The sequence below is a fragment of the Leptodactylus fuscus genome, chromosome 7 (assembly GCF_031893055.1).
Source record: "Leptodactylus fuscus isolate aLepFus1 chromosome 7, aLepFus1.hap2, whole genome shotgun sequence".
Taxonomy (NCBI): Eukaryota; Metazoa; Chordata; class Amphibia; order Anura; family Leptodactylidae; genus Leptodactylus; species Leptodactylus fuscus.
This window is the reverse complement of record NC_134271.1, coordinates 105450575-105475794: the sequence shown is the minus strand read 5'-3', so window position 1 is coordinate 105475794 and position 25220 is coordinate 105450575. Positions and strand designations below refer to the sequence as shown.

The 25220-nt window shown below is 44.9% G+C and overlaps 1 protein-coding gene across 3 annotated transcripts in view; it reads right to left on the bottom strand.

The window, feature by feature from the left end:
* The window catches only part of KCNH5 (potassium voltage-gated channel subfamily H member 5), a 269995-nt gene that overhangs the window by 210373 nt on the left and 34402 nt on the right, over positions 1 to 25220 (bottom strand). For all 3 annotated transcript variants that reach the window (XM_075282744.1, XM_075282745.1, XM_075282746.1), the window contains exon 2: positions 2322 to 2445. In XM_075282744.1, coding sequence (XP_075138845.1) covers positions 2322 to 2445 — 124 coding nt within the window. The remainder of the gene's footprint in view (positions 1 to 2321; positions 2446 to 25220) is intronic.

The following is a 25220-nucleotide window of genomic DNA, read 5'->3' as shown; positions in this document are numbered from 1 at the left end:
TTGGGAACATCTACCTTTGCTTGCAAGCTGTATACAAAGCCAGACTACTTGCAAAGTGCCTCATTTTTTTGTTCTAGATTCATGGAAGCGGTAAAATTGGTTGGAGATACCCTTGAATACGTTATTCCACCATTTACAGTGACTAAACCAGAAAAAATCCCTGCTGTATCATTCTAGCTTAACCTTAGGGACACTGTTCACTTTCTTAAGTGGCTGATTCAACTCAAAGAGCACAAGAAAGTGCATTTAGGCTTTAGTGTTGTTTTATTGCAGTTCACATATTAAAAAGTCCTCAAGTGCCATATATTGATTGCTCTGCTCGCTTATAAGCAAGTTATCCTTGTTGTGGAACAATAAACACACACAGAGAAAAAAATGGGATAAAACACTGTGCCTGCTCCTAAAATAATTGTGTGTGATGGAAATCTCCACTGAAAACATAAAAGGCAATTTCGAGCATGAAGATCAAATTTAGCAGAAGATACGGCATCAATTGGTTTCTATCCCCTACATGTAAAAGAAACAGCAGGCATAGATGAAGAGTCCTTAACTTCAGTAACACTTTCTAGTCGAAGCCCAGACAACATCTTTAACCTCTTTAACCTTCTTGTCAAAGTCTTAAAGGCTGTTAACCAAATGGAATAGATGACAATTTGGCACTAAAGAACAATAACTTCTATTGATTTACAATGTCCTAAGCATCATCTCCTATCAGTATGCACTGCCAGCTTTATATTATACCATTATATATTTATGCAACAGAAAAATAGCTGGCAACTAGAAGAACATTTGGAAACTACATTACACGAACCACTTAAGATTTGTTTTACTTTACTTAAAGGAAAATTAGCATGGAAATAATTTGCCAATAGCTATGTGGTACTCTGCTGGTCTGTGTTCGCTTAGCTACATTGTTGATCACATTCAATTGATACTGGGTGGGATGGCTGCAAAAATGCTGGAGTAGAATTAATGATGGGTTTACATTGTGAGTTTCTACCCAGGGTCAGTAAACATTTCAGCAGCGGTGTCCAAGTAGGGAGACTGGGATGGAAGATGAGCACTTGGAAATTCTTGGATAAGGCTTTGAAAAGGGAACCTTAGCATTCTTTTGAATATATTTATTTAAAAAAAAAGACGATCCCTGCAAGTGGTTTGTCTAAGACTATATAATGATAGATGGCCTAGGAATATCAGTGGGTTAAAACAATTGCCATCACTAGAGATGAGCGAGTAGTATTCGATCGAGTAGGTATTCGATCAAATACTATGGTATTCAAAATACTCGATCGAATACCACTCGCTGTTCGAATGTAAAAGTTCGATGCAGAACCAGCATTGATTGGCCGAATTCTATACAGTCGGCCAATCAATGCTGGTTCTTCTCCTACTTTTAGAAGTCTTCTCCGTGCAGCTTCCCTGCGGCGTCTTCCGGCTCTTCATTCACTCTGCCAGGCATCGGGCCTGGGCAGGGCCGACTGTGCATGTCTGCTTGTAGTGCGGGCATGCGCAGTCGGCTCTACCCAGGCCCGATGCCTGGCAGAATGAATGAACAGCCGGAAGACGCCGCGGGGACGCTGCACGGAGAAGACTTCTCGGAGGATCCAGCCCGACCCTCACTCGTGGACTTGGTAAGTATAATTTGATCGAACATTGCCTACCCCTGAAACGAGCATTTTCCCCCCATAGACTATAATAGGGTTCAATATTCGATTCGAGTAGTCGAATATTGAGGGGCTACTCGAAACGAATATCGAATCTCGAACATTTTACTGTTCGCTCATCTCTAGCCATCATCAGTGATCTGCTGCTAAATGTGCACCGTGTACAGAGCTGCGGTCAGACACTGTGCACTGGCTATGCCATGCTGCTGAATTTCAGCTTCCATATACCTGAATGGAATAGGCACGGCCATTACACTGTGTACGGAGCTGTCTTCTTCCAGTTCTATATAGTGTACCAATATGGGGGGCTGCAGAAACTGATTACTGAGGGTGCCAGGGGCTGGACCCAGACCAATCTGATACTAATGACCTATTCAGCCATCTACAGTTATGTCTAGTTTTGCAAATGTTATCATTTTATAGACACTATATACACATAGTGTGAAGATCACAAAACTACATTTTACATTCTGAAATCAATCAATATCATTGTATTACATTTCATGCAATTGTTCTTTTGCATTGATTCAATAGTCCAGTAAAATCGTACAGAACATTGATAGGATAACCTGACTGATATCTATAGTCTAAAAAGGTCTACAATTATCAATTTATATTGAATAAAGCAGAATAAATAAATATGAGGATGACACAAACCTGCAAGTACTACTCTTCTGCATGATGTCAGCTCGGTGATATCCAGAAAGTTTACAGAAACCGTCATTACTATAAACTACAGGCCAGTCCACGATCTGTGCATTCCCCAGTAAGAAGCTTGATTCTAAAAGGAGAATACAATGAAAAATATTAGATTGATAGGATGCAGATTATTAGGTACAATTATTAGAGATGAGCGAACACTAAAATGTTCGAGGTTCGAAATTCGATTCGAACAGCCGCTCAATGTTCGTGTGTTCGAACGGGTTTCGAACCCCATTATAGTCTATGGGGAACAGATACTCGTTAAGGGGGAAACCCAAATCCGTGTCTGGAGGGTCACCAAGTCCACTATGACACCCCAGGAAATGATGCCAACACCTCTGGAATGACACTGGGACAGCAGGGGAAGCATGTCTGGGGGCATCTAACACACCAAAGACCCTCTATTACCCCAACATCACAGCCTAACAACTACACACTTTACACACTCAATACCACCTCTCTGACAGTAGGAAAACACCTTGAAACATGTGTATTTGGCACTTGCAGTGAGGAGAGCTTGTCACCAGCAGTGAATTTGGCCCTTGTAGTAAGTTGAGGTTGGCACCAACATTTGTTTTGAAAATCAGGGTGGATTGAGCCTCTAACCAGCAGAGTTTGGGCAAATTCATGGTGGAGGGAGCCTCTAAACACCCCAGTTTGGGCAAATTCATGGTGGAGGGAGCCTCTAAAAACCCCAGTTTGGACCAATTCATGGTGGAGGGAGCCTCTAACCAGCCCAGTTTGGGCAAATTCATGGTGGAGGGAGCCTCTAAAAAACCCAGTTTGGACCAATTCATGGTGGAGGGAGCCTCTAACCAGCCCAGTTTGGGCAAATTCATGGTGGAGGGAGCCTCTAACCAGCCCAGTTTGGACCAATTAATGGTGGAGGGAGCCTCTAACCAGCCCAGTTTGGACCAATTAATGGTGGAGAAAGCCTCTAACCAGCCCAGTTTGAACCAATTCATGGTGGAGGGAGCCTCTAAACAGCCCAGTTTGGGCAAATTCATGGTGGAGGGAGCCTCTAAAAAACCCAGTTTGGACCAATTCATGGTGGAGGGAGCCTCTAACCAGCCCAGTTTGGACCAATTAATGGTGGAGGGAGCCTCTAACCAGCCCAGTTTGGACCAATTCATGGTGGAGGGAGCCTCTAAACAGCCAAGTTTTGGGAAATTCATGGTGGAGGGAGCCTCTAACCAGCCCAGTTTGGACCAATTCATGGTGGAGGGAGCCTCTAAACAGCCAAGTTTTGGGAAATTCATGGTGGAGGGAGCCTCTAACCAGCCCAGTTTGGACCAATTCATGGTGGAGGGAGCCTCTAAAAAACCCAGTTTGGACCAATTCATGGTGGAGGGAGCCTCTAAACAGCCCAGTTTGGGCAAATTCATGGTGGAGGGAGCCTCTAACCAGCCCAGTTTGGACCAATTAATGGTGGAGGGAGCCTCTAAACAGCCCAGTTTGGGCAAATTCATGGTGGAGGGAGCCTCTAACCAGCCCAGTTTGGACCAATTCATGGTGGAGGGAGCCTCTAACCAGCCCAGTTTGGGCAAATTCATGGTGGAGGGAGCCTCTAAAAAACCCAGTTTGGACCAATTCATGGTGGAGGGAGCCTCTAACCAGCCCAGTTTGGGCAAATTCATGGTGGAGGGAGCCTCTAACCAGCCCAGTTTGGACCAATTAATGGTGGAGGGAGCCTCTAACCAGCCCAGTTTGGACCAATTCATGGTGGAGGGAGCCTCTAACCAGCCCAGTTTGGACCAATTAATGGTGGAGGGAGCCTCTAAACAGCCAAGTTTTGGGAAATTCATGGTGGAGGGAGCCTCTAACCAGCCCAGTTTGGACCAATTCATGGTGGAGGGAGCCTCTAAAAAACCCAGTTTGGACCAATTCATGGTGGAGGGAGCCTCTAAACAGCCCAGTTTGGGCAAATTCATGGTGGAGGGAGCCTCTAAAAAACCCAGTTTGGACCAATTCATGGTGGAGGGAGCCTCTAACCAGCCCAGTTTGGACCAATTAATGGTGGAGGGAGCCTCTAAACAGCCAAGTTTGGACCAATTCATGGTGGAGGGAGCCTCTAAAAACCCCAGTTTGGACCAATTCATGGTGGAGGGAGCCTCTAACCAGCCCAGTTTGGACCAATTAATGGTGGAGGGAGCCTCTAACCAGCCCAGTTTGGACCAATTAATGGTGGAGGGAGCCTCTAACCACCCCAGTTTGGACCAATTCATGGTGGAGGGAGCCTCTAAACAGCCAAGTTTGGACCAATTCATGGTGAAGGGAGCCTCTAAAAACCCGTTTGGACCAATTCATGGTGGAGGGAGCCTCTAACCAGCCCAGTTTGGGCAAATTCATGGTGGAGGGAGCCTCTAAACAGCCCAGTTTGGGCAAATTCATGGTGGAGGGAGCCTCTAACCAGCCCAGTTTGGACCAATTAATGGTGGAGGGAGCCTCTAACCAGCCCAGTTTGGACCAATTAATGGTGGAGGGAGCCTCTAACCACCCCAGTTTGGACCAATTCATGGTGGAGGGAGCCTCTAAACAGCCAAGTTTGGACCAATTCATGGTGGAGGGAGCCTCTAAAAACCCCAGTTTGGACCAATTCATGGTGGAGGGAGCCTCTAACCAGCCCAGTTTGGACCAATTAATGGTGGAGGGAGCCTCTAAACAGCCAAGTTTTGGGAAATTCATGGTGGAGGGAGCCTCTAACCAGCCCAGTTTGGACCAATTCATGGTGGAGGGAGCCTCTAAAAAACCCAGTTTGGACCAATTCATGGTGGAGGGAGCCTCTAACCAGCCCAGTTTGGACCAATTCATGGTGGAGGGAGCCTCTAAACAGCCCAGTTTGGGCAAATTCATGGTGGAGGGAGCCTCTAAAAAACCCAGTTTGGACCAATTCATGGTGGAGGGAGCCTCTAATTAGCCCAGTTTGGACCAATTAATTGTGGAGGGAGCCTCTAACCAGCCCAGTTTGGACCAATTAATGGTGGAGGGAGCCTCTAAACAGCCCAGTTTGGGCAAATTCATGGTGGAGGGAGCCTCTAACCAGCCCAGTTTGGACCAATTAATGGTGGAGGGAGCCTCTAACCAGCCCAGTTTGGACCAATTAATGGTGGAGGGAGCCTCTAACCACCCCAGTTTGGACCAATTCATGGTGGAGGGAGCCTCTAACCAGCCCAGTTTGGACCAATTCATGGTGGAGGGAGCCTCTAAAAAACCCAGTTTGGACCAATTCATGGTGGAGGGAGCCTCTAAACAGCCCAGTTTGGGCAAATTCATGGTGGAGGGAGCCTCTAAAAAACCCAGTTTGGACCAATTCATGGTGGAGGGAGCCTCTAACCAGCCCAGTTTGGACCAATTAATGGTGGAGGGAGCCTCTAAACAGCCAAGTTTGGACCAATTCATGGTGGAGGGAGCCTCTAAAAACCCCAGTTTGGACCAATTCATGGTGGAGGGAGCCTCTAACCAGCCCAGTTTGGACCAATTAATGGTGGAGGGAGCCTCTAACCAGCCCAGTTTGGACCAATTAATGGTGGAGGGAGCCTCTAACCACCCCAGTTTGGACCAATTCATGGTGGAGGGAGCCTCTAAACAGCCAAGTTTGGACCAATTCATGGTGAAGGGAGCCTCTAAAAACCCGTTTGGACCAATTCATGGTGGAGGGAGCCTCTAACCAGCCCAGTTTGGGCAAATTCATGGTGGAGGGAGCCTCTAAACAGCCCAGTTTGGGCAAATTCATGGTGGAGGGAGCCTCTAACCAGCCCAGTTTGGACCAATTAATGGTGGAGGGAGCCTCTAACCAGCCCAGTTTGGACCAATTAATGGTGGAGGGAGCCTCTAACCACCCCAGTTTGGACCAATTCATGGTGGAGGGAGCCTCTAAACAGCCAAGTTTGGACCAATTCATGGTGGAGGGAGCCTCTAAAAACCCCAGTTTGGACCAATTCATGGTGGAGGGAGCCTCTAACCAGCCCAGTTTGGACCAATTAATGGTGGAGGGAGCCTCTAAACAGCCAAGTTTTGGGAAATTCATGGTGGAGGGAGCCTCTAACCAGCCCAGTTTGGACCAATTCATGGTGGAGGGAGCCTCTAAAAAACCCAGTTTGGACCAATTCATGGTGGAGGGAGCCTCTAAACAGCCCAGTTTGGGCAAATTCATGGTGGAGGGAGCCTCTAACCAGCCCAGTTTGGACCAATTAATGGTGGAGGGAGCCTCTAAACAGCCCAGTTTGGGCAAATTCATGGTGGAGGGAGCCTCTAAGCAGCCCAGTTTGGACCAATTCATGGTGGAGGGAGCCTCTAACCAGCCCAGTTTGGGCAAATTCATGGTGGAGGGAGCCTCTAAAAAACCCAGTTTGGACCAATTCATGGTGGAGGGAGCCTCTAACCAGCCCAGTTTGGGCAAATTCATGGTGGAGGGAGCCTCTAACCAGCCCAGTTTGGACCAATTAATGGTGGAGGGAGCCTCTAACCAGCCCAGTTTGGACCAATTCATGGTGGAGGGAGCCTCTAACCAGCCCAGTTTGGACCAATTAATGGTGGAGGGAGCCTCTAAACAGCCAAGTTTTGGGAAATTCATGGTGGAGGGAGCCTCTAACCAGCCCAGTTTGGACCAATTCATGGTGGAGGGAGCCTCTAAACAGCCCAGTTTGGGCAAATTCATGGTGGAGGGAGCCTCTAAAAAACCCAGTTTGGACCAATTCATGGTGGAGGGAGCCTCTAATTAGCCCAGTTTGGACCAATTAATTGTGGAGGGAGCCTCTAACCAGCCCAGTTTGGACCAATTAATGGTGGAGGGAGCCTCTAAACAGCCCAGTTTGGGCAAATTCATGGTGGAGGGAGCCTCTAACCAGCCCAGTTTGGACCAATTAATGGTGGAGGGAGCCTCTAACCAGCCCAGTTTGGACCAATTAATGGTGGAGGGAGCCTCTAACCACCCCAGTTTGGACCAATTCATGGTGGAGGGAGCCTCTAACCAGCCCAGTTTGGACCAATTCATGGTGGAGGGAGCCTCTAAAAAACCCAGTTTGGACCAATTCATGGTGGAGGGAGCCTCTAAACAGCCCAGTTTGGGCAAATTCATGGTGGAGGGAGCCTCTAAAAAACCCAGTTTGGACCAATTCATGGTGGAGGGAGCCTCTAACCAGCCCAGTTTGGACCAATTAATGGTGGAGGGAGCCTCTAAACAGCCAAGTTTGGACCAATTCATGGTGGAGGGAGCCTCTAAAAACCCCAGTTTGGACCAATTCATGGTGGAGGGAGCCTCTAACCAGCCCAGTTTGGACCAATTAATGGTGGAGGGAGCCTCTAACCAGCCCAGTTTGGACCAATTAATGGTGGAGGGAGCCTCTAACCACCCCAGTTTGGACCAATTCATGGTGGAGGGAGCCTCTAAACAGCCAAGTTTGGACCAATTCATGGTGAAGGGAGCCTCTAAAAACCCGTTTGGACCAATTCATGGTGGAGGGAGCCTCTAACCAGCCCAGTTTGGGCAAATTCATGGTGGAGGGAGCCTCTAAACAGCCCAGTTTGGGCAAATTCATGGTGGAGGGAGCCTCTAACCAGCCCAGTTTGGACCAATTAATGGTGGAGGGAGCCTCTAACCAGCCCAGTTTGGACCAATTAATGGTGGAGGGAGCCTCTAACCACCCCAGTTTGGACCAATTCATGGTGGAGGGAGCCTCTAAACAGCCAAGTTTGGACCAATTCATGGTGGAGGGAGCCTCTAAAAACCCCAGTTTGGACCAATTCATGGTGGAGGGAGCCTCTAACCAGCCCAGTTTGGACCAATTAATGGTGGAGGGAGCCTCTAAACAGCCAAGTTTTGGGAAATTCATGGTGGAGGGAGCCTCTAACCAGCCCAGTTTGGACCAATTCATGGTGGAGGGAGCCTCTAAACAGCCCAGTTTGGGCAAATTCATGGTGGAGGGAGCCTCTAAAAAACCCAGTTTGGACCAATTCATGGTGGAGGGAGCCTCTAATTAGCCCAGTTTGGACCAATTAATTGTGGAGGGAGCCTCTAACCAGCCCAGTTTGGACCAATTAATGGTGGAGGGAGCCTCTAAACAGCCCAGTTTGGGCAAATTCATGGTGGAGGGAGCCTCTAACCAGCCCAGTTTGGACCAATTAATGGTGGAGGGAGCCTCTAACCAGCCCAGTTTGGACCAATTAATGGTGGAGGGAGCCTCTAACCACCCCAGTTTGGACCAATTCATGGTGGAGGGAGCCTCTAACCAGCCCAGTTTGGACCAATTCATGGTGGAGGGAGCCTCTAACCAGCCCAGTTTGGACCAATTAATGGTGGAGGGAGCCTCTAACCACCCCAGTTTGGACCAATTCATGGTGGAGGGAGCCTCTAAAAAACCCAGTTTGGACCAATTCATGGTGGAGGGAGCCTCTAAACAGCCCAGTTTGGGCAAATTCATGGTGGAGGGAGCCTCTAAACAGCCCAGTTTGGGCAAATTCATGGTGGAGGGAGCCTCTAACCAGCCCAGTTTGGACCAATTAATGGTGGAGGGAGCCTCTAACCAGCCCAGTTTGGACCAATTCATGGTGGAGGGAGCCTCTAAACAGCCCAGTTTGGGCAAATTCATGGTGGAAGGAGCCTCTAACCAGCAGAGTTGTGGGAAAGCAGGGTGGAGGGAGCCTCTAACCAGCAGAGTTGGTGGAAATCAGGGTGGAGGGAGCCTCTAACCAGCAGAGTTGGGGGAAATCATGTTGGAGGGAGCCTAGTATTAGCAGAATTGTGCAACGCTTATGGTGGATGAGTATGAGGATGCGGAGGAATTGGAGAGGTTGAGTACAGACATGGAGTTTCATGTTGGGGTGCTTTACACAGGTGGGCACAAAAATGAAGGCTCTATCCAGTGGTGGTTCATTTTTATCAAAGTGAGCCGGTCGGCACTCTCAGCTGACAGACGGGTGCGCTTGTCAGTGATGATGCCACCGGCTGCACTGAACACCCTCTCAGATAGGACGCTGGCGGCAGGACAGGACAGCACCTCCAAGGCATATAGGGCAAGTTCAAGCCACAGGTCCAACTTCGACACCCAATACGTGTAGGGCGCAGAGGGGTCGGAGAGGACAGGGCTGTGGTCGGAAAGGTATTCCCGCAACATGCGCCTATACTTCTCACGCCTGGTGACACTAGGACCCTCCGTGGCGGCACTTTGGCGAGGGGGTGCCATCAAGGTGTCCCAGACCTTAGACAGTGTGCCCCTCGTTTGTGTGGACCGGTGAGAACTTGGTTGCCTACTGGAGGAACTGCCCTCCCTGCCGCCACTGTCACATGCTGGAAACATCTCCATCATATTCTGCACCAATTGCCTGTGGCAAGCATTGATGCGATTGGCCCTCCCCTCTACCGGAATAAAAGACGAGATGTTGTTTTTATACCGGGGGTCAAGGATAGCAAAGATCCAGTACTGGTTGTCCTCCATGATTTTGACAATACGCTTGTCGGTTGTAAAGCACCCCAACATGAACTCAGCCATGTCTGCCACAGTGTTAGTTGGCATGACTCCTCTGGCCCCACCGGAAAGTTCAATCTCCATTTCCTCCTCATCCTCCATGTCTACCCATCCGCGCTGCAACAATGGGACGATTCGAAGTTGCCCGGAAGCCTCCTGTATCACCATCACATCATCGGACAACTCTTCTTCCTCCTCCTCCTCCTCCTCCTCCTCCTCCATTAAACGCAGTGAAGCGGACAGATGTGTGGACCTACTCTCCAGCTGTGACGGATCGGATGCTATCCCTAACTCCTCTGTGTGATCTGAGTTATCCCTGATGTCAATCAGGGATTCTCTCAGAACACACAAGAGCGGGATTGTAAGGCTCACCATCGCATCCTCAGAGCTCACCCTCCTTGTGGACTCCTCAAAGACCCGTAGGATGTCACAAAGGTCTCTCATCCATGGCCACTCATGGATGTGAAACTGAGGCAGCTGACTTTGTGGCACCCTAGGGTTTTGTAGCTGGTATTCCATCAAAGGTCTCTGCTGCTCAACCACTCTATTCAACATCTGAAACGTTGAGTTCCAGCGTGTGGGGACGTCGCACAAAAGCCGGTGTTGTGGCACATGCAGGCGTTGCTGGAGAGATTTTAAGCTAGCAGCGGCTACTGTCGACTTGCGAAAGTGGGCGCACATGCGCCGCACTTTCACCAGTAGCTCTGGAACATTGGGGTAGCTCTTTAGGAAACGTTGCACCACTAGGTTGAAGACGTGGGCCAGGCATGGAACATGTTGGAGTCCGGCAAGCTCCAGAGCTGCTACCAGGTTCCGGCCGTTATCACAAACGACCATGCCTGGGCCCAGGTGCAGCGGCTCAAACCATATTGCCGTCTCATCGAGGAGGGCATCCCTCACCTCGGAGGCAGTGTGCTGTCTGTCCCCCAAGCTGATCAGCTTCAGCACAGCCTGCTGACGTCTACCAACGCCAGTGCTGCAACGTTTCCAACTCGTAGCTGGGGTCAATCTAACAGCGGAGGAGGAGGCGGTGGCGGAGGAGGAGGCGGAGGAGGAGGCGGTAGAGGAGGAGGAGGAGGGGGGTGTTCTTCTCGTGTCCCTGCCAGGAATGTTAGGCGGGGAGACGAGGTACACCGGGCCAGTTTGGGAAGCAGTCCCAGCCTCAACTACATTTACCCAGTGTGCCGTCAGTGAAATGTAGCGTCCCTGTCCGCATGCACTTGTCCACGCGTCGGTGGTCAAGTGGACCTTTGTGCAAAGCGCGGAACTAAGGGCCCGCCTGATGTTGAGTGACACGTGCTGGTGCAAGGCGGGGACGGCACACCGGGAGAAGTAGTGACGGCTAGGGACGGCATAGCGAGGTGCCGCAGTTGCCATCAGGTCCAGGAAGGCGGGAGTTTCAACAAGCCGGAACGCCAACATCTCCTGGGCCAGCAGTTTAGCGATGTTGGCGTTCAAGGCTTGCGCGTGTGGGTGGTTAGCAGTGTATTTCTGCCGCCGCTCCAATGTCTGAGAGATGGTGGGTTGTTGTAAAGAAACGCCTGATGGTGCCTTTGATGGTGCAGGAGAAGGAGATAAGACAGGACCAGGGGAGGATGAGGTAGAAGTCAACAAAGTGGCGGAGGCAGATGAAGTGGTGTCCTGGCTCGTCCTCTGGAGTGCATCGCCAGCACAGTCAGCAGTGGCAGTGGCAGAGGCAGAGGCAGAGGCAGTGGCAGTGGCGTGAACGGCAGGCGGCCTTTGTCCTGCCGTTGCTGCCTGCCACTGATTCCAGTGCTTGGATTCCAAATGACGGCGCATTGAAGTGGTGGACAGGTTGCTCTTCTCAGAGCCCCTAATCAATTTCGAGAGGCAAATTGTGCAGACAACACTATATCTGTCCTCGGCGCATTCCTTGAAAAAACTCCACACCTTCGAGAAACGTGCCCTCGAGGTGGGAGTTTTTCGGGGCTGGGTACGAACTGGAACATCTTGGGAGATTCCGGGTGTGGCCTGGCTTCGCCTAAGCTGCTGACCTCTGCCTCTGCCTCTAGCTACCCTTTTTGGTGCTGCACCTGCCTCAACATCCACACTACTTTCCCCGCTTGACATCCCCCCTGTCCAGGTCGGGTCAGTGTCCTCATCATCCACCACTTCCTCTTCCAACTCCTGTCTCATCTCCTCCTCCCGCACAATGCGCCAGTCAACTGGATGCCCTGACGGCAACTGCGTCACATCATCGTCGATGAGGGTGGGTTGCTGGTCATCCACCACCAAATCGAACGGAGATGGAGGAGACTCTAGTGTTTGAGCATCTGGACACAGATGCTCCTCTGTTAGGTTCGTGGAATCGTGACGTGGAGAGGCAGGTTGAGGGACAATGAAAGGAGCGGAGAACAGCTCTGGGGAGCAGGGACAGTTTGGGTTATTGTTCTGTAAAGCTTCGGAATTTTGGGAGGAAGGAAGACAAGACTGTTGGGTAATAGGAGGAGAGGAGGCAGAGTCTGACTGGCTGCTGGACAATGTGCTGTAAGCGTTCTCTGACAGCCATTGCAAGACCTGTTCCTGGTTCTCGGGCCTACTAAGGTTTGTACCCTGCAGTTTAGTTAATGTGGCAAGCAACCCTGGCACTGTGGAGTGGCGCAATGCTTGCTGCCCCACAGGAGTAGGCACGGGACGCCCTGTGGCTTCACTGCTACCTTGCTCCCCAGAACCATTCCCCCGACCTCGCCCACGGCCTCGTCCACGTCCCTTTCCGGGAGCCTTGCGCATTTTGAATTCCTAGTTAGAAATTGGCACTGTATACCAGTAGTAAAAATTGTGGGTGCACGTAACCCCAATATATTCTTTGAATTCCCAGTCAGACACTGGCACTATATGGCAGTAGCAAGAAATGAGGGTATTTGTATTCCCAATATACTCTTTGAATTCCCAGTCAGACAATGGCACTGTATACCAGTAGTAAAAATTGTGGGTGCACGTAACCCCAATATATTCTTTGAATTCCCAGTCAGACACTGGCACTATATGGCAGTAGCAAGAAATGAGGGTATTTGTATTCCCAATATACTCTTTGAATTCCCAGTCAGACAATGGCACTGTATACCAGTAGTAAAAATTGTGGGTGCACGTAACCCCAATATATTCTTTGAATTACCAGTCAGAAACTGGCACTATATGGCAGTAGCAAGAAATGAGGGTATTTATAACCCCAATATATTCTTTGAATTCCCAGTCAGACAATGGCACTGTATACCAGTAGTAAAAATTGTGGGTGCACGTAACCCCAATATATTCTTTGAATTACCAGTCAGAAACTGGCACTATATGGCAGTAGCAAGAAATGAGGGTATTTGTATTCCCAATATACTCTTTGAATTCCCAGTCAGACAATGGCACTGTATACCAGTAGTAAAAATTGTGGGTGCACGTAACCCCAATATATTCTTTGAATTACCAGTCAGAAACTGGCACTATATGGCAGTAGCAAGAAATGAGGGTATTTATAACCCCAATATATTCTTTGAATTCCCAGTCAGACAATGGCACTGTATACCAGTAGTAAAAATTGTGGGTGCACGTAACCCCAATATATTCTTTGAATTCCCAGTCAGAAACTGGCACTATATGGCAGTAGCAAGAAATGAGGGTATTTGTATTCCCAATATACTCTTTGAATTCCCAGTCAGACAATGGCACTGTATACCAGTAGTAAAAATTGTGGGTGCACGTAACCCCAATATATTCTTTGAATTACCAGTCAGAAACTGGCACTATATGGCAGTAGCAAGAAATGAGGGTATTTATAACCCCAATATATTCTTTGAATTCCCAGTCAGACAATGGCACTGTATACCAGTAGTAAAAATTGTGGGTGCACGTAACCCCAATATATTCTTTGAATTCCCAGTCAGAAACTGGCACTATATGGCAGTAGCAAGAAATGAGGGTATTTGTATTCCCAATATACTCTTTGAATTCCCAGTCAGACAATGGCACTGTATACCAGTAGTAAAAATTGTGGGTGCACGTAACCCCAATATATTCTTTGAATTACCAGTCAGAAACTGGCACTATATGGCAGTAGCAAGAAATGAGGGTATTTATAACCCCAATATATTCTTTGAATTCCCAGTCAGACAATGGCACTGTATACCAGTAGTAAAAATTGTGGGTGCACGTAACCCCAATATATTCTTTGAATTCCCAGTCAGAAACTGGCACTATATGGCAGTAGCAAGAAATGAGGGTATTTGTATTCCCAATATATTCTTTGAATTCCCAGTCAGACAATGGCACTGTATACCAGTAGTAAAAATTGTGGGTGCACGTAACCCCAATATATTCTTTGAATTACCAGTCAGAAACTGGCACTATATGGCAGTAGCAAGAAATGAGGGTATTTATAACCCCAATATATTCTTTGAATTCCCAGTCAGACAATGGCACTGTATACCAGTAGTAAAAATTGTGGGTGCACGTAACCCCAATATATTCTTTGAATTACCAGTCAGAAACTGGCACTATATGGCAGTAGCAAGAAATGAGGGTATTTGTATTCCCAATATACTCTTTGAATTCCCAGTCAGACAATGGCACTGTATACCAGTAGTAAAAATTGTGGGTGCACGTAACCCCAATATATTCTTTGAATTACCAGTCAGAAACTGGCACTATATGGCAGTAGCAAGAAATGAGGGTATTTATAACCCCAATATATTCTTTGAATTCCCAGTCAGACAATGGCACTGTATACCAGTAGTAAAAATTGTGGGTGCACGTAACCCCAATATATTCTTTGAATTACCAGTCAGAAACTGGCACTATATGGCAGTAGCAAGAAATGAGGGTATTTGTATTCCCAATATACTCTTTGAATTCCCAGTCAGACAATGGCACTGTATACCAGTAGTAAAAATTGTGGGTGCACGTAACCCCAATATATTCTTTGAATTACCAGTCAGAAACTGGCACTATATGGCAGTAGCAAGAAATGAGGGTATTTATAACCCCAATATATTCTTTGAATTCCCAGTCAGACAATGGCACTGTATACCAGTAGTAAAAATTGTGGGTGCACGTAACCCCAATATATTCTTTGAATTCCTAGTCAGACACTGGCACTATATGGCAGTAGCAAGAAATGAGGGTATTTGTATTCCCAATATACTCTTTGAATTCCCAGTCAGACAATGGCACTGTATACCAGTAGTAAAAATTGTGGGTGCACGTAACCCCAATATATTCTTTGAATTACCAGTCAGAAACTGGCACTATATGGCAGTAGCAAGAAATGAGGGTATTTATAACCCCAATATATTCTTTGAATTCCCAGTCAGACAATGGCACTGTATACCAGTAGTAAAAATTGTGGGTGCACGTAACCCCAATATATTCTTTGAATTCCTAGTCAGACACTGGCACTATATGGCAGTAGCAAGAAATGAGGGTATTTGTATTCCCAATATACTCTTTGAATTCCCAGTCAGACAATGGCACTGTATACCAGTAGTAAAAATTGTGGGTGCACGTAACCCCAATATATTCTTTGAATTACCAGTCAGAAACTGGCACTATATGGCAGTAGCAAGAAATGAGGGTATTTATAACCCCAATATATTCTTTGAATTCCCAGTCAGACAATGGCACTGTATACCAGTAGTAAAAATTGTGGGTGCACGTAACCCCAATATATTCTTTGAATTACCAGTCAGAAACTGGCACTATATGGCAGTAGCAAGAAATGAGGGTATTTGTATTCCCAATATACTCTTTGAATTCCCAGTCAGACAATGGCACTGTATACCAGTAGTAAAAATTGTGGGTGCACGTAACCCCAATATATTCTTTGAATTACCAGTCAGAAACTGGCACTATATGGCAGTAGCAAGAAATGAGGGTATTTATAACCCCAATATATTCTTTGAATTCCCAGTCAGACAATGGCACTGTATACCAGTAGTAAAAATTGTGGGTGCACGTAACCCCAATATATTCTTTGAATTCCCAGTCAGAAACTGGCACTATATGGCAGTAGCAAGAAATGAGGGTATTTGTATTCCCAATATACTCTTTGAATTCCCAGTCAGACAATGGCACTGTATACCAGTAGTAAAAATTGTGGGTGCACGTAACCCCAATATATTCTTTGAATTACCAGTCAGAAACTGGCACTATATGGCAGTAGCAAGAAATGAGGGTATTTATAACCCCAATATATTCTTTGAATTCCCAGTCAGACAATGGCACTGTATACCAGTAGTAAAAATTGTGGGTGCACGTAACCCCAATATATTCTTTGAATTCCCAGTCAGAAACTGGCACTATATGGCAGTAGCAAGAAATGAGGGTATTTGTATTCCCAATATATTCTTTGAATTCCCAGTCAGACAATGGCACTGTATACCAGTAGTAAAAATTGTGGGTGCACGTAACCCCAATATATTCTTTGAATTACCAGTCAGAAACTGGCACTATATGGCAGTAGCAAGAAATGAGGGTATTTATAACCCCAATATATTCTTTGAATTCCCAGTCAGACAATGGCACTGTATACCAGTAGTAAAAATTGTGGGTGCACGTAACCCCAATATATTCTTTGAATTCCCAGTCAGAAACTGGCACTATATGGCAGTAGCAAGAAATGAGGGTATTTGTATTCCCAATATACTCTTTGAATTCCCAGTCAGACAATGGCACTGTATACCAGTAGTAAAAATTGTGGGTGCACGTAACCCCAATATATTCTTTGAATTACCAGTCAGAAACTGGCACTATATGGCAGTAGCAAGAAATGAGGGTATTTGTATTCCCAATATATTCTTTGAATTCCCAGTCAGACAATGGCACTGTATACCAGTAGTAAAAATTGTGGGTGTATATAGCCCCAATTCTATTGCTAGGGGACTTGCAGGGTATTTCTGGGGTGAAGGTGGGGGGGCACACCGTTGGAACGGGTATCGGGGTATATATATCGGGTATACGGGAATACACTGACAGTGTATTCCATTCAGGATCCTGGGAAAGCTGGGTTGCGGCGATTGAGCCCGTCAGTGCCACGTTACACTGACAAGCTTCTCCCTGGAATTTAGCTCTTACAAGAGCTGTTGGTTGTCTTCTCCTTCCTATCCTAGCCTGTCCCTGCCTACCCAGAATCTAAGCCCTAGCTAGCTGGACGGAAACCTCCGTCCTCGGTGAATTGCAAGCTCAGAATGACGCGAAGCTGGGCGGCGCTGTTCTTTTAAATTAGAGGTCACATGTTTTCGGCAGCCAATGGGTTTTGCCTACTTTTTTCAACGTCACCGGTGTCGTAGTTCCTGTCCCACCTACCCTGCGCTGTTATTGGAGCAAAAAAGGCGCCAGGGAAGGTGGGAGGGGAATCGAGTAATGGCGCACTTTACCACGCGGTGTTCGATTCGATTCGAACATGCCGAACAGCCTAATATCCGATCGAACATGAGTTCGATAGAACACTGTTCGCTCATCTCTAACAATTATCAATACAAACCTGTGTACAGTATATATCATCATAGACAATGCCATACAATACAACGCCATTATATATTAGTAATAGCTCAGTCATTCAACACTCTGCACTGATATTGCATTGAAAGGGAACTGCTCCTATATAAAACAGCTTGCCCATAAAGTTCACTGTGGTTTTTCAGTAGTAGAGAAATTCTAAAGAAATTGTGGCTTTATACAAAGGTACATAGAATCCACCATTAACACTTGGACCCAAATGCAAGATCTATAATAGAGTTCCCAACTACCATGTGCCATTGCAATACTGCTGTCTTCTTATGTGGCAAAGGCACCTTTAGTTTTCATTGGTACTAGGACCCAGTTGCACCTTATACCACTGCACCACTTACAGTATAGCTATATCCCTGCCAAAAAGTCATTGGGCCTCCGACAAAACCAATCATGTTTTGCACAATTTATTTTAGGCCTTAGCAAGCCCATGCTGGTATCTCACACACAGTACAAACACACATAAACATATATACACATGTACACAATATGTACATATATAAATCTGCATGGAGTCTATATGTCCTTTCCGTGTTTACATAGGTTTAGCCCCATATTCCAAAGGCATACTGATAGGGAATGTAGATTGTGAGCCCTATATGGGACAGTGACTGACAATGTCTGTAAAGCACTGCGGAATATAGTGCCGCTAACAAGTAAGCCCAAATGATACTAATAAATACATATACACTTTGTCTTATGCAGGCAATACCTTTGTTCCATATAAAACCCTGCAGAATTAATTCCAAAGCTAAAGAATTATAAAACATGAAACAAAACTAATCAAAGCATGTACCCATCAAACAGAATAATAGGAGAACATAAAAGGATGGATTTTAATTTTGTTTCAAACAGAAAAATGTGATAGACCAAGAATTTGGGATTTAATCATCACTGAAAATAAGTCCAAAAGAAACTGCAAACAACATAAACTCCAAATTAAAAAGGATCCTACTTATTATAGTGAGTGCCCCTAATAATACAGCCTGTGTAAAAGAAGTATTGTATACATCTACTATTAGAACTGGCCCTACAAAATCTCCCAGAGACTAGTTACCAGTAGGGTTGAGCGATCGTGTTCGGAAAAGATCGGATTCTGATCGGCGATCGAGAAAATTTCACGATCGCGATCGGAATTCTGAACACGATCTTTTTAGGTGGGATCGAGATCAGTAGTATTTCCCACAATGCTTTGCTTAGCCTTCACACTGAGTATATAGGGTATACTCAGTGTGAAGGCTCCGCTGCGGTTCCATAGGAATGAATGGAAGGAGCCGCCACACAGCCTTAACCCCCTGCGCGATGGCTGCCTCCATTCATTCTAATGGGAGACTAAAGTAACATCTCTAGTAGCTACTTACCTCCAGAGATGGCTGCTCCGCTGCTCCGGTGTTCTTCTTCACCTCGCTACCGCTCCACGCTGCAGTCTTCTCGCCTCACTGCCCCGCCTCCCAGGTTAGTGTTTAAAGAGCTAGGAAGGCTGGGCTTGTGGCTTAGGAGATTGTGGGTGGGTACAGGGCGGGGAGACGTGATGTCTCCCCTCTCAGTACCCACCCACACTCTCCTAACCCACCCACACTCTCATAACCTGGGAGGCAGGGGGCAGCGAGGCAAGAAGACTGCAGCGTGGAGCGGTAGCGAGGTGAAGAAGAACACCGGAGCAGCCATCTCTGCAGGTAAGTGGACACCAGGGGGGACTAAGTAGCCAGAGAATTAAAAAAAAATACTCTGGCTACTTAGTGATTCACTACACAGCGTGTATTCTAACAATTAAAGCGTTCAATTGTTAGATTCCATGCTGTATAGTGAATAGGATTGCTTTTAAAATCCGATCTCCGATTAATAAAAAAAATCCCATTGACTTGCATTGGGATCGGAATTGGGATCGAGATCGGGTTCGAATGAAAAATGATCAGAAATCGGATTTTAAAATCGATCCTGAAAAGTCAAGATCGGCTCAACCCTAGTTACCATACCAGTGAAAAGTACTTTCAACCTTTCATTAATAGAGAGTTACCATACATGATCAGCCATCTCTCCAATGAATGTTTGGGTTGGACCCAGGGCCAGGTGGTGAACATCTGATATTCCCACATGAAATTAGGAGTAGTCATACATTTTCATCTCAAATAAATGTGGAATTTGCTGATTTGAAGCCTCCAGATTTTAGAGTTACTTTATGCTTAGGATAAAGCCATATAAATCTTCATTTTGTTGACCAAAGTATCCAGTTCTATGGAGATGGTAGATGGAAGAGGTATACTAGCAAATGAGAAACTCAGTAATACATTCAGGAAACCTCCAATCCAATATTGGACTGAAGTTACCTGAGCCGACCACAGGAAATTACTCTGATGGGCTACCCTCCGTATACAGTATACTGTAGAACATATATACCTCCATTGAACTTGGTATTGTCATCACACACAGGACATATTATTGATAAGGTTTAATATGTTAGTCCTGAATCATCTACAAAGAAATAGACTCTAGAAGATAGTGGTCCTCTCCAAGGTCTTTCAGGTCCATGATTATGTCAGAGGTTTGGCCTATTGGAGACGTTTCTGGAACCCTGGTGGCCCAGTCTGAATGTGGTCTAATTCTTTCAGGTGTGAAATAATTAATTTGCTCAGGGCGTAAAACCCAGGAAAATAGAGAAGGATGCCTGCTCATATTATGTACTATACTGTACATGGGTGACATCGTGCTTGAAGTAGACAGTTATGCCAATGACGTTAGTAAATTGAATTGTATAATTGTCAGCAAGGCAGAATTACTACAGTTTTAACAGTAAGTGCTTTGCCTTCAAATAATCCGAATGAAGTTCCTGACATTAAGAATACTCCAGGCTGCCTTGATCATTTTGATGAAGAGCCCTCAAGTACTAAGCCTCTAAGACAAAGAATGCTGAATCATTGGAAGAACCAGAGAGATTCTTGTGCTTTGTCAGGTTGCTTAGTTGAATAAGAGACACTTATAGTATGAGAAGTTTGTAGGAATTTGAAACAGAGCAAAGTCCTAAACCATTAGGCAGAATTCACACTGCTCTGTGGAGACAGCCAAGTTCATACTGACATCTAGATAATACTGACCACAGCAAAAAGCAGTTTATTTAGTAATTGCAACACCATAAACCAGTATTTAGCTTCAAAACTGCATGGATAATAACAATCAAAGTGCTTTTAGCCACAGTCAATATGAGAACAACGCGGGTCTGCATATAAAAGTTGGTTCAACCACACTAGCCCACAATGTGTGAGCTCACTCTCATTGTACAGCTAGACTCCACCCAGGGTAGTCATCACTCACTGGCGATAAATGCATACTTACCGTATATACTCGAGTATAAGCCGACTTTTTCAGCACAGTTTCTAAGCTGAAAAAGCGCCCCTCGGCTTATACTCGAGTCAGGGTCCACGGAGCACAGAGACTTCCAAGGAACTGCATAAATTAAACGAAGGGGGAGGTCCTTCAGTGCTACTGCTCTGTGATTGGCTTGTCATGTGAGTCACGTGACTAATGTCATCAAAGGTCCTGTAGTCACTAGAATGTAACATCTGCAGATAAGTCAGTGTGCAGGATTCATTGTGTTTTATAGAAGATGTCTGTCATATGAAGAAGAGGAAGCTACAGTAAAGTGAGTAAAACACAGGTACTTGCTGTGCCTATTACTCTGCCTATTAATGTCAGGCATTTGGGGTAATTCATTTAGTTTCAGTAACTCCATGTGCCTCATATTGATAGCAGTTAACCCCATCATGTCCCTCATATTAAACCCTGTGTGCCCCATATAAGGGTTACTAATATGTGAGACACATGAGGGTACTAATAAAGGACCTTAGTTATGAAGATGCCTAATTATTACCTCCATATGTCCCACATATCAGTAACTGTTATGTGAGGCACAGAGGGGGTTAATGTGAGGGACTGCTATTACTATGATCCCCATGGAGTTACTAAGCTGTAATGCACATGACCAGACTGCTTATCTGCAATGGTGGATCTCCCCCCCCCCCCCTAGGCTTTTACTCAAGTCAATAAGTTTTCCCAGTTTTTTTGTGGTAAAATTAGGGGTTTCAGCTTATATTCGGGTCGGCTTATACTCGAGTATATACGGATTTATTATCTATTACAATTTACATTAAGTATTCATGGGGGTCCTACACCTGGGACCCCTGTGGACCAGCTTGGTGAGCAAAGCAAAGCAAAGCTCCATTTCCATTTCACAGGCATGTGATGTGACATAAGTGGGCTAAGCTGCCATACCAAGCACAGCCACTGAAAGAATGTATAGCGCTATGCGTGGTAAGTACTGAAGAGATACTCAACCAACATAGCTGATTGATTGGGGGGATGGGTGTCAGACCCATGCCAATCATTAATTCACTACTAAAGATAAGTCATCAATTATGTAACCTGAAAGACCCCATGTACTGAAATGCCGGTTAAAAAAAACACCACGAAAATATGAAGTTTTGCAATATTTTACTCTTTTACTTTCCCTATTAAATCTATAAAGAAAACACTTATGATTTCACAGCTAAACTTAACAAGCTGCAATTTTCCAAAATGTTTTTTTGAAAACAAAGCTTTTTTTCCCCTGCAATTAAATTGTATTCACTTTTCTGGTACTTTTAAATAAAGTGTTATTACCGCTGTATTGTCTTAACCAGAGACTTTATGTGTTTAATAAGTTTATTATTTATTAAGTTTGGCAGCGGTGTGACCCATAGAACTCCTGAAAGTGATAGTGGTTCTCAGAGAATGCCACATCTGCTTCACATGCCATGTGACATGTTAATTTTTTTGTCCATAGAGTAAACATCAGAAAATAGTAGCATTTGGTTGATAACAGAAAACAGTATACTAGATGTTTAAATTCTATAAAGTGCTTAAAGAGAGGTCCCAGAAACCAGTGCTAGTTGCAAGGCCACATGGACTTTGCTGAATTTAGGGTCCAAGTTATTACCACAGGAACCGTAAAAGACATAAACGCTCCATTGTCAGCAATCAAAATGAGAACCCACTATTAACATACAAGGCGGATTAGGATCAGGAAGACAAATCAGGATAGTGAATGTCCAGGTCAGTAGTCAGTTCAAGAGGAAATGTCTGAGCCAGAATTAGGAAATGAGGAGATTTCCGGTATCAAGACAACAGTCAATTTCATAGAGATCATGTTAAAGTCAAAACCAAGAGACTAGTGGTTTTCCAGTATCAAGACAAAAATCATTTCATAGAGGTCAGTATGAAGCTGTGTAACACAAAGAGTCAGGTATGAAAGTCAAGCAAGGTAAATAATTGCAGGAACCTGGCTGAGGAGGAAGGGAGTTTAATATGCTTCCTCGGATGCTAATTGGATAAGACCAGATAACTCTGACATTGTAGAAGCTTCTCAGGTCAGTATCGTAACCTTAAAGCGATAGCGGCTGAACTGAGATTTCTGAAAGTATCCACATTTATGAGGAGATACTGGACCCTTAGTCCTTGGACCGGGTTTTGAAGGAAATTTTCTGTGAAAATTCCTAACTAGTATCTCAGCATGCACAGAACAAGTCAATATCCAAGTGCATTCTTCTGGTCCATACTCCTTTCAATGAACTAACTACTAGAGAACACCTCTAACTCTACGCAAATCAATGACTCTATGAACTTCAAATTCAAGGTCCCATCCACCAAACATTAAGTATTTTCAAGGATGAGGAAGACAAATGAAAAGATACAGGATTAACAACCTCAAGAATTTTATAACGAACAATATGCATATGACACAATTTATGAGAAGGAATTTTCAGATGTAAATTTTTAGAAAAGAGAAACACATTTTCTCCAAAAAAAAAAACAAGACCTGGTGACTGTCTTTTGTCTGTATATTTTTATGACTTCATTGGGAATTCTTCAGGTTCATTTGAACATGAGCCTAAACTGTGCACATTTATCTAATTCCACATCAACCTATGGACTTTCAATAATGAAAGACAATGAACTAAAATGAGGATGAAACCTGTAATTATAGAAGAATGGCAAAGTATTCATTGAGGCATGAGCAGGTAGCCTATTTGCTAATGGCTACTCACTCAGACTGATTATCGGTAACATAATACGTAAGTTATTGTTCTAGTGTTTGTTAAAACCTTCAATTTTGACCATTGGTCTCAGGATGAAAAGCATAGGAAAAAAGTAATTGTAACCTCAATTTAGTACAAAAGGCTTTCCAAAATTTAGAGACAAATTGATCACATCAATCAGAAAGTATATTATTCGGAATACTATGTAAATGAACAACATGGTCAATAAATAATCTGGATAGAGCCTTGGCATTCATGAGTTGAGATGATAAAACTGACACATTTTCTGAATCAATCAGGAACTGCCCAGATGATAGATTTCCCTCCAGAAGCTGGCAAATCTGCATTTACATCCATTGAGAAATGAGTCCATGGTTCTTTTTGTACTGGTATTGGAAGTAGCTCACCCATTGGACAGACCTGAGGGACCCCGAGAACCCAGAGAACCAACCTTAAATGTCTGACATGAGAAGCCTAGTCATGTATGTTGTCAAGATACACAACAAATGAAATTCCAAAAAATATCATTGACCGAATTTTGAAAAGTAGCAGAAGCATTACCCAACCCAAATGCCATGACCAGATATTCCTTAAGACCCTCAGTGGTATTAAAAAGCTATCTTTTACTCTCCCTTACAAATCCATAGAAGTTTATAAGCTCCCATAGACCAAGTTTGGAGATCCACTTTGCACTGAATTAGTAAGTTGGGGAAGAGAAAACTGTTTTTTAACTGTAATTTTCTTTAAATTATAGTAATCGACACATGGTCACAAGCCTCAGTTTTTATCTTAAGAAAGATCCAGCACCCACCAGCTATGTAAAAATATGGATATGACCTTTAATGTAATCTTTCATGGTCTGTTTTTCTGAATTGGAAAGACTGTATAACCGTCCCTTAGGAAGTTTAGAGTCAGGAAGAAGATCAATAGCACAATCATAAGATCTATGAGATGGAAGCAAATCAGACCCAGACTCATTAAAGACATCCATAAAACCTTGAATATATGACAGAGGAACAGAAGCAATGGTCAGTGATGTGTATTTGAAACATTCAGAATTCCATTTAACCACATCTCCCTGTTTCCAATCTATAATAGTAATTATGTTTTTGTAACAAAGGAAAACCCAAATCTAAATTTTAGGTACATTTTCAAGTACAAAAAAGGAAAAAGACTCTGAGTGAACAGCACCCAGCAGTGAATAGCAACAACAATAGTCAACAGAAGTGTAATAAACTTAACAGTGCGGAAAAGCAGTGTGCTTTCAACTGAAGTCAAACTGATTGGACTTGAGAAGAATCAAAGGAAAGGCTAATGTCCGTGCAACCCACTAGTCCAGTATGTTGGCCACTGACCCACAGTCAACAAAAGCATTACCAGAAACATAATTTTCAAGAAACTGGATTTTAACTTGTAATATAATTTTCTTTTTGGAGACGATGGGAAATACCTGACTACCTAGGTGGTGTTCCTGAGGACCAGATACACACTGGAGTTTTCTGGTACTGGACACATGTAACACTGTAAAACATGACCAACATCTCTGCAATAAACACATAAACCTAACTGTATCTGGAAGAATCTTCTGTCACAAATAAACATAGTGGATCCTAGTTACATTGGTTCAGAGCGTGACTCAGGAGTTGTCTCAAGTGGAGGCACAGGAGTGAAGATTGAAGACTGTTCCTTCGTTTACGTAAATGCCGGTTCAAACAATTGGCAAGAGTCATAGTCTCATGTAAAGATGAGGGTTGTGGATAATTTATTAACAAGTCTTTTATAGCATCAGATAAGCCTTGAATGAACTGGCA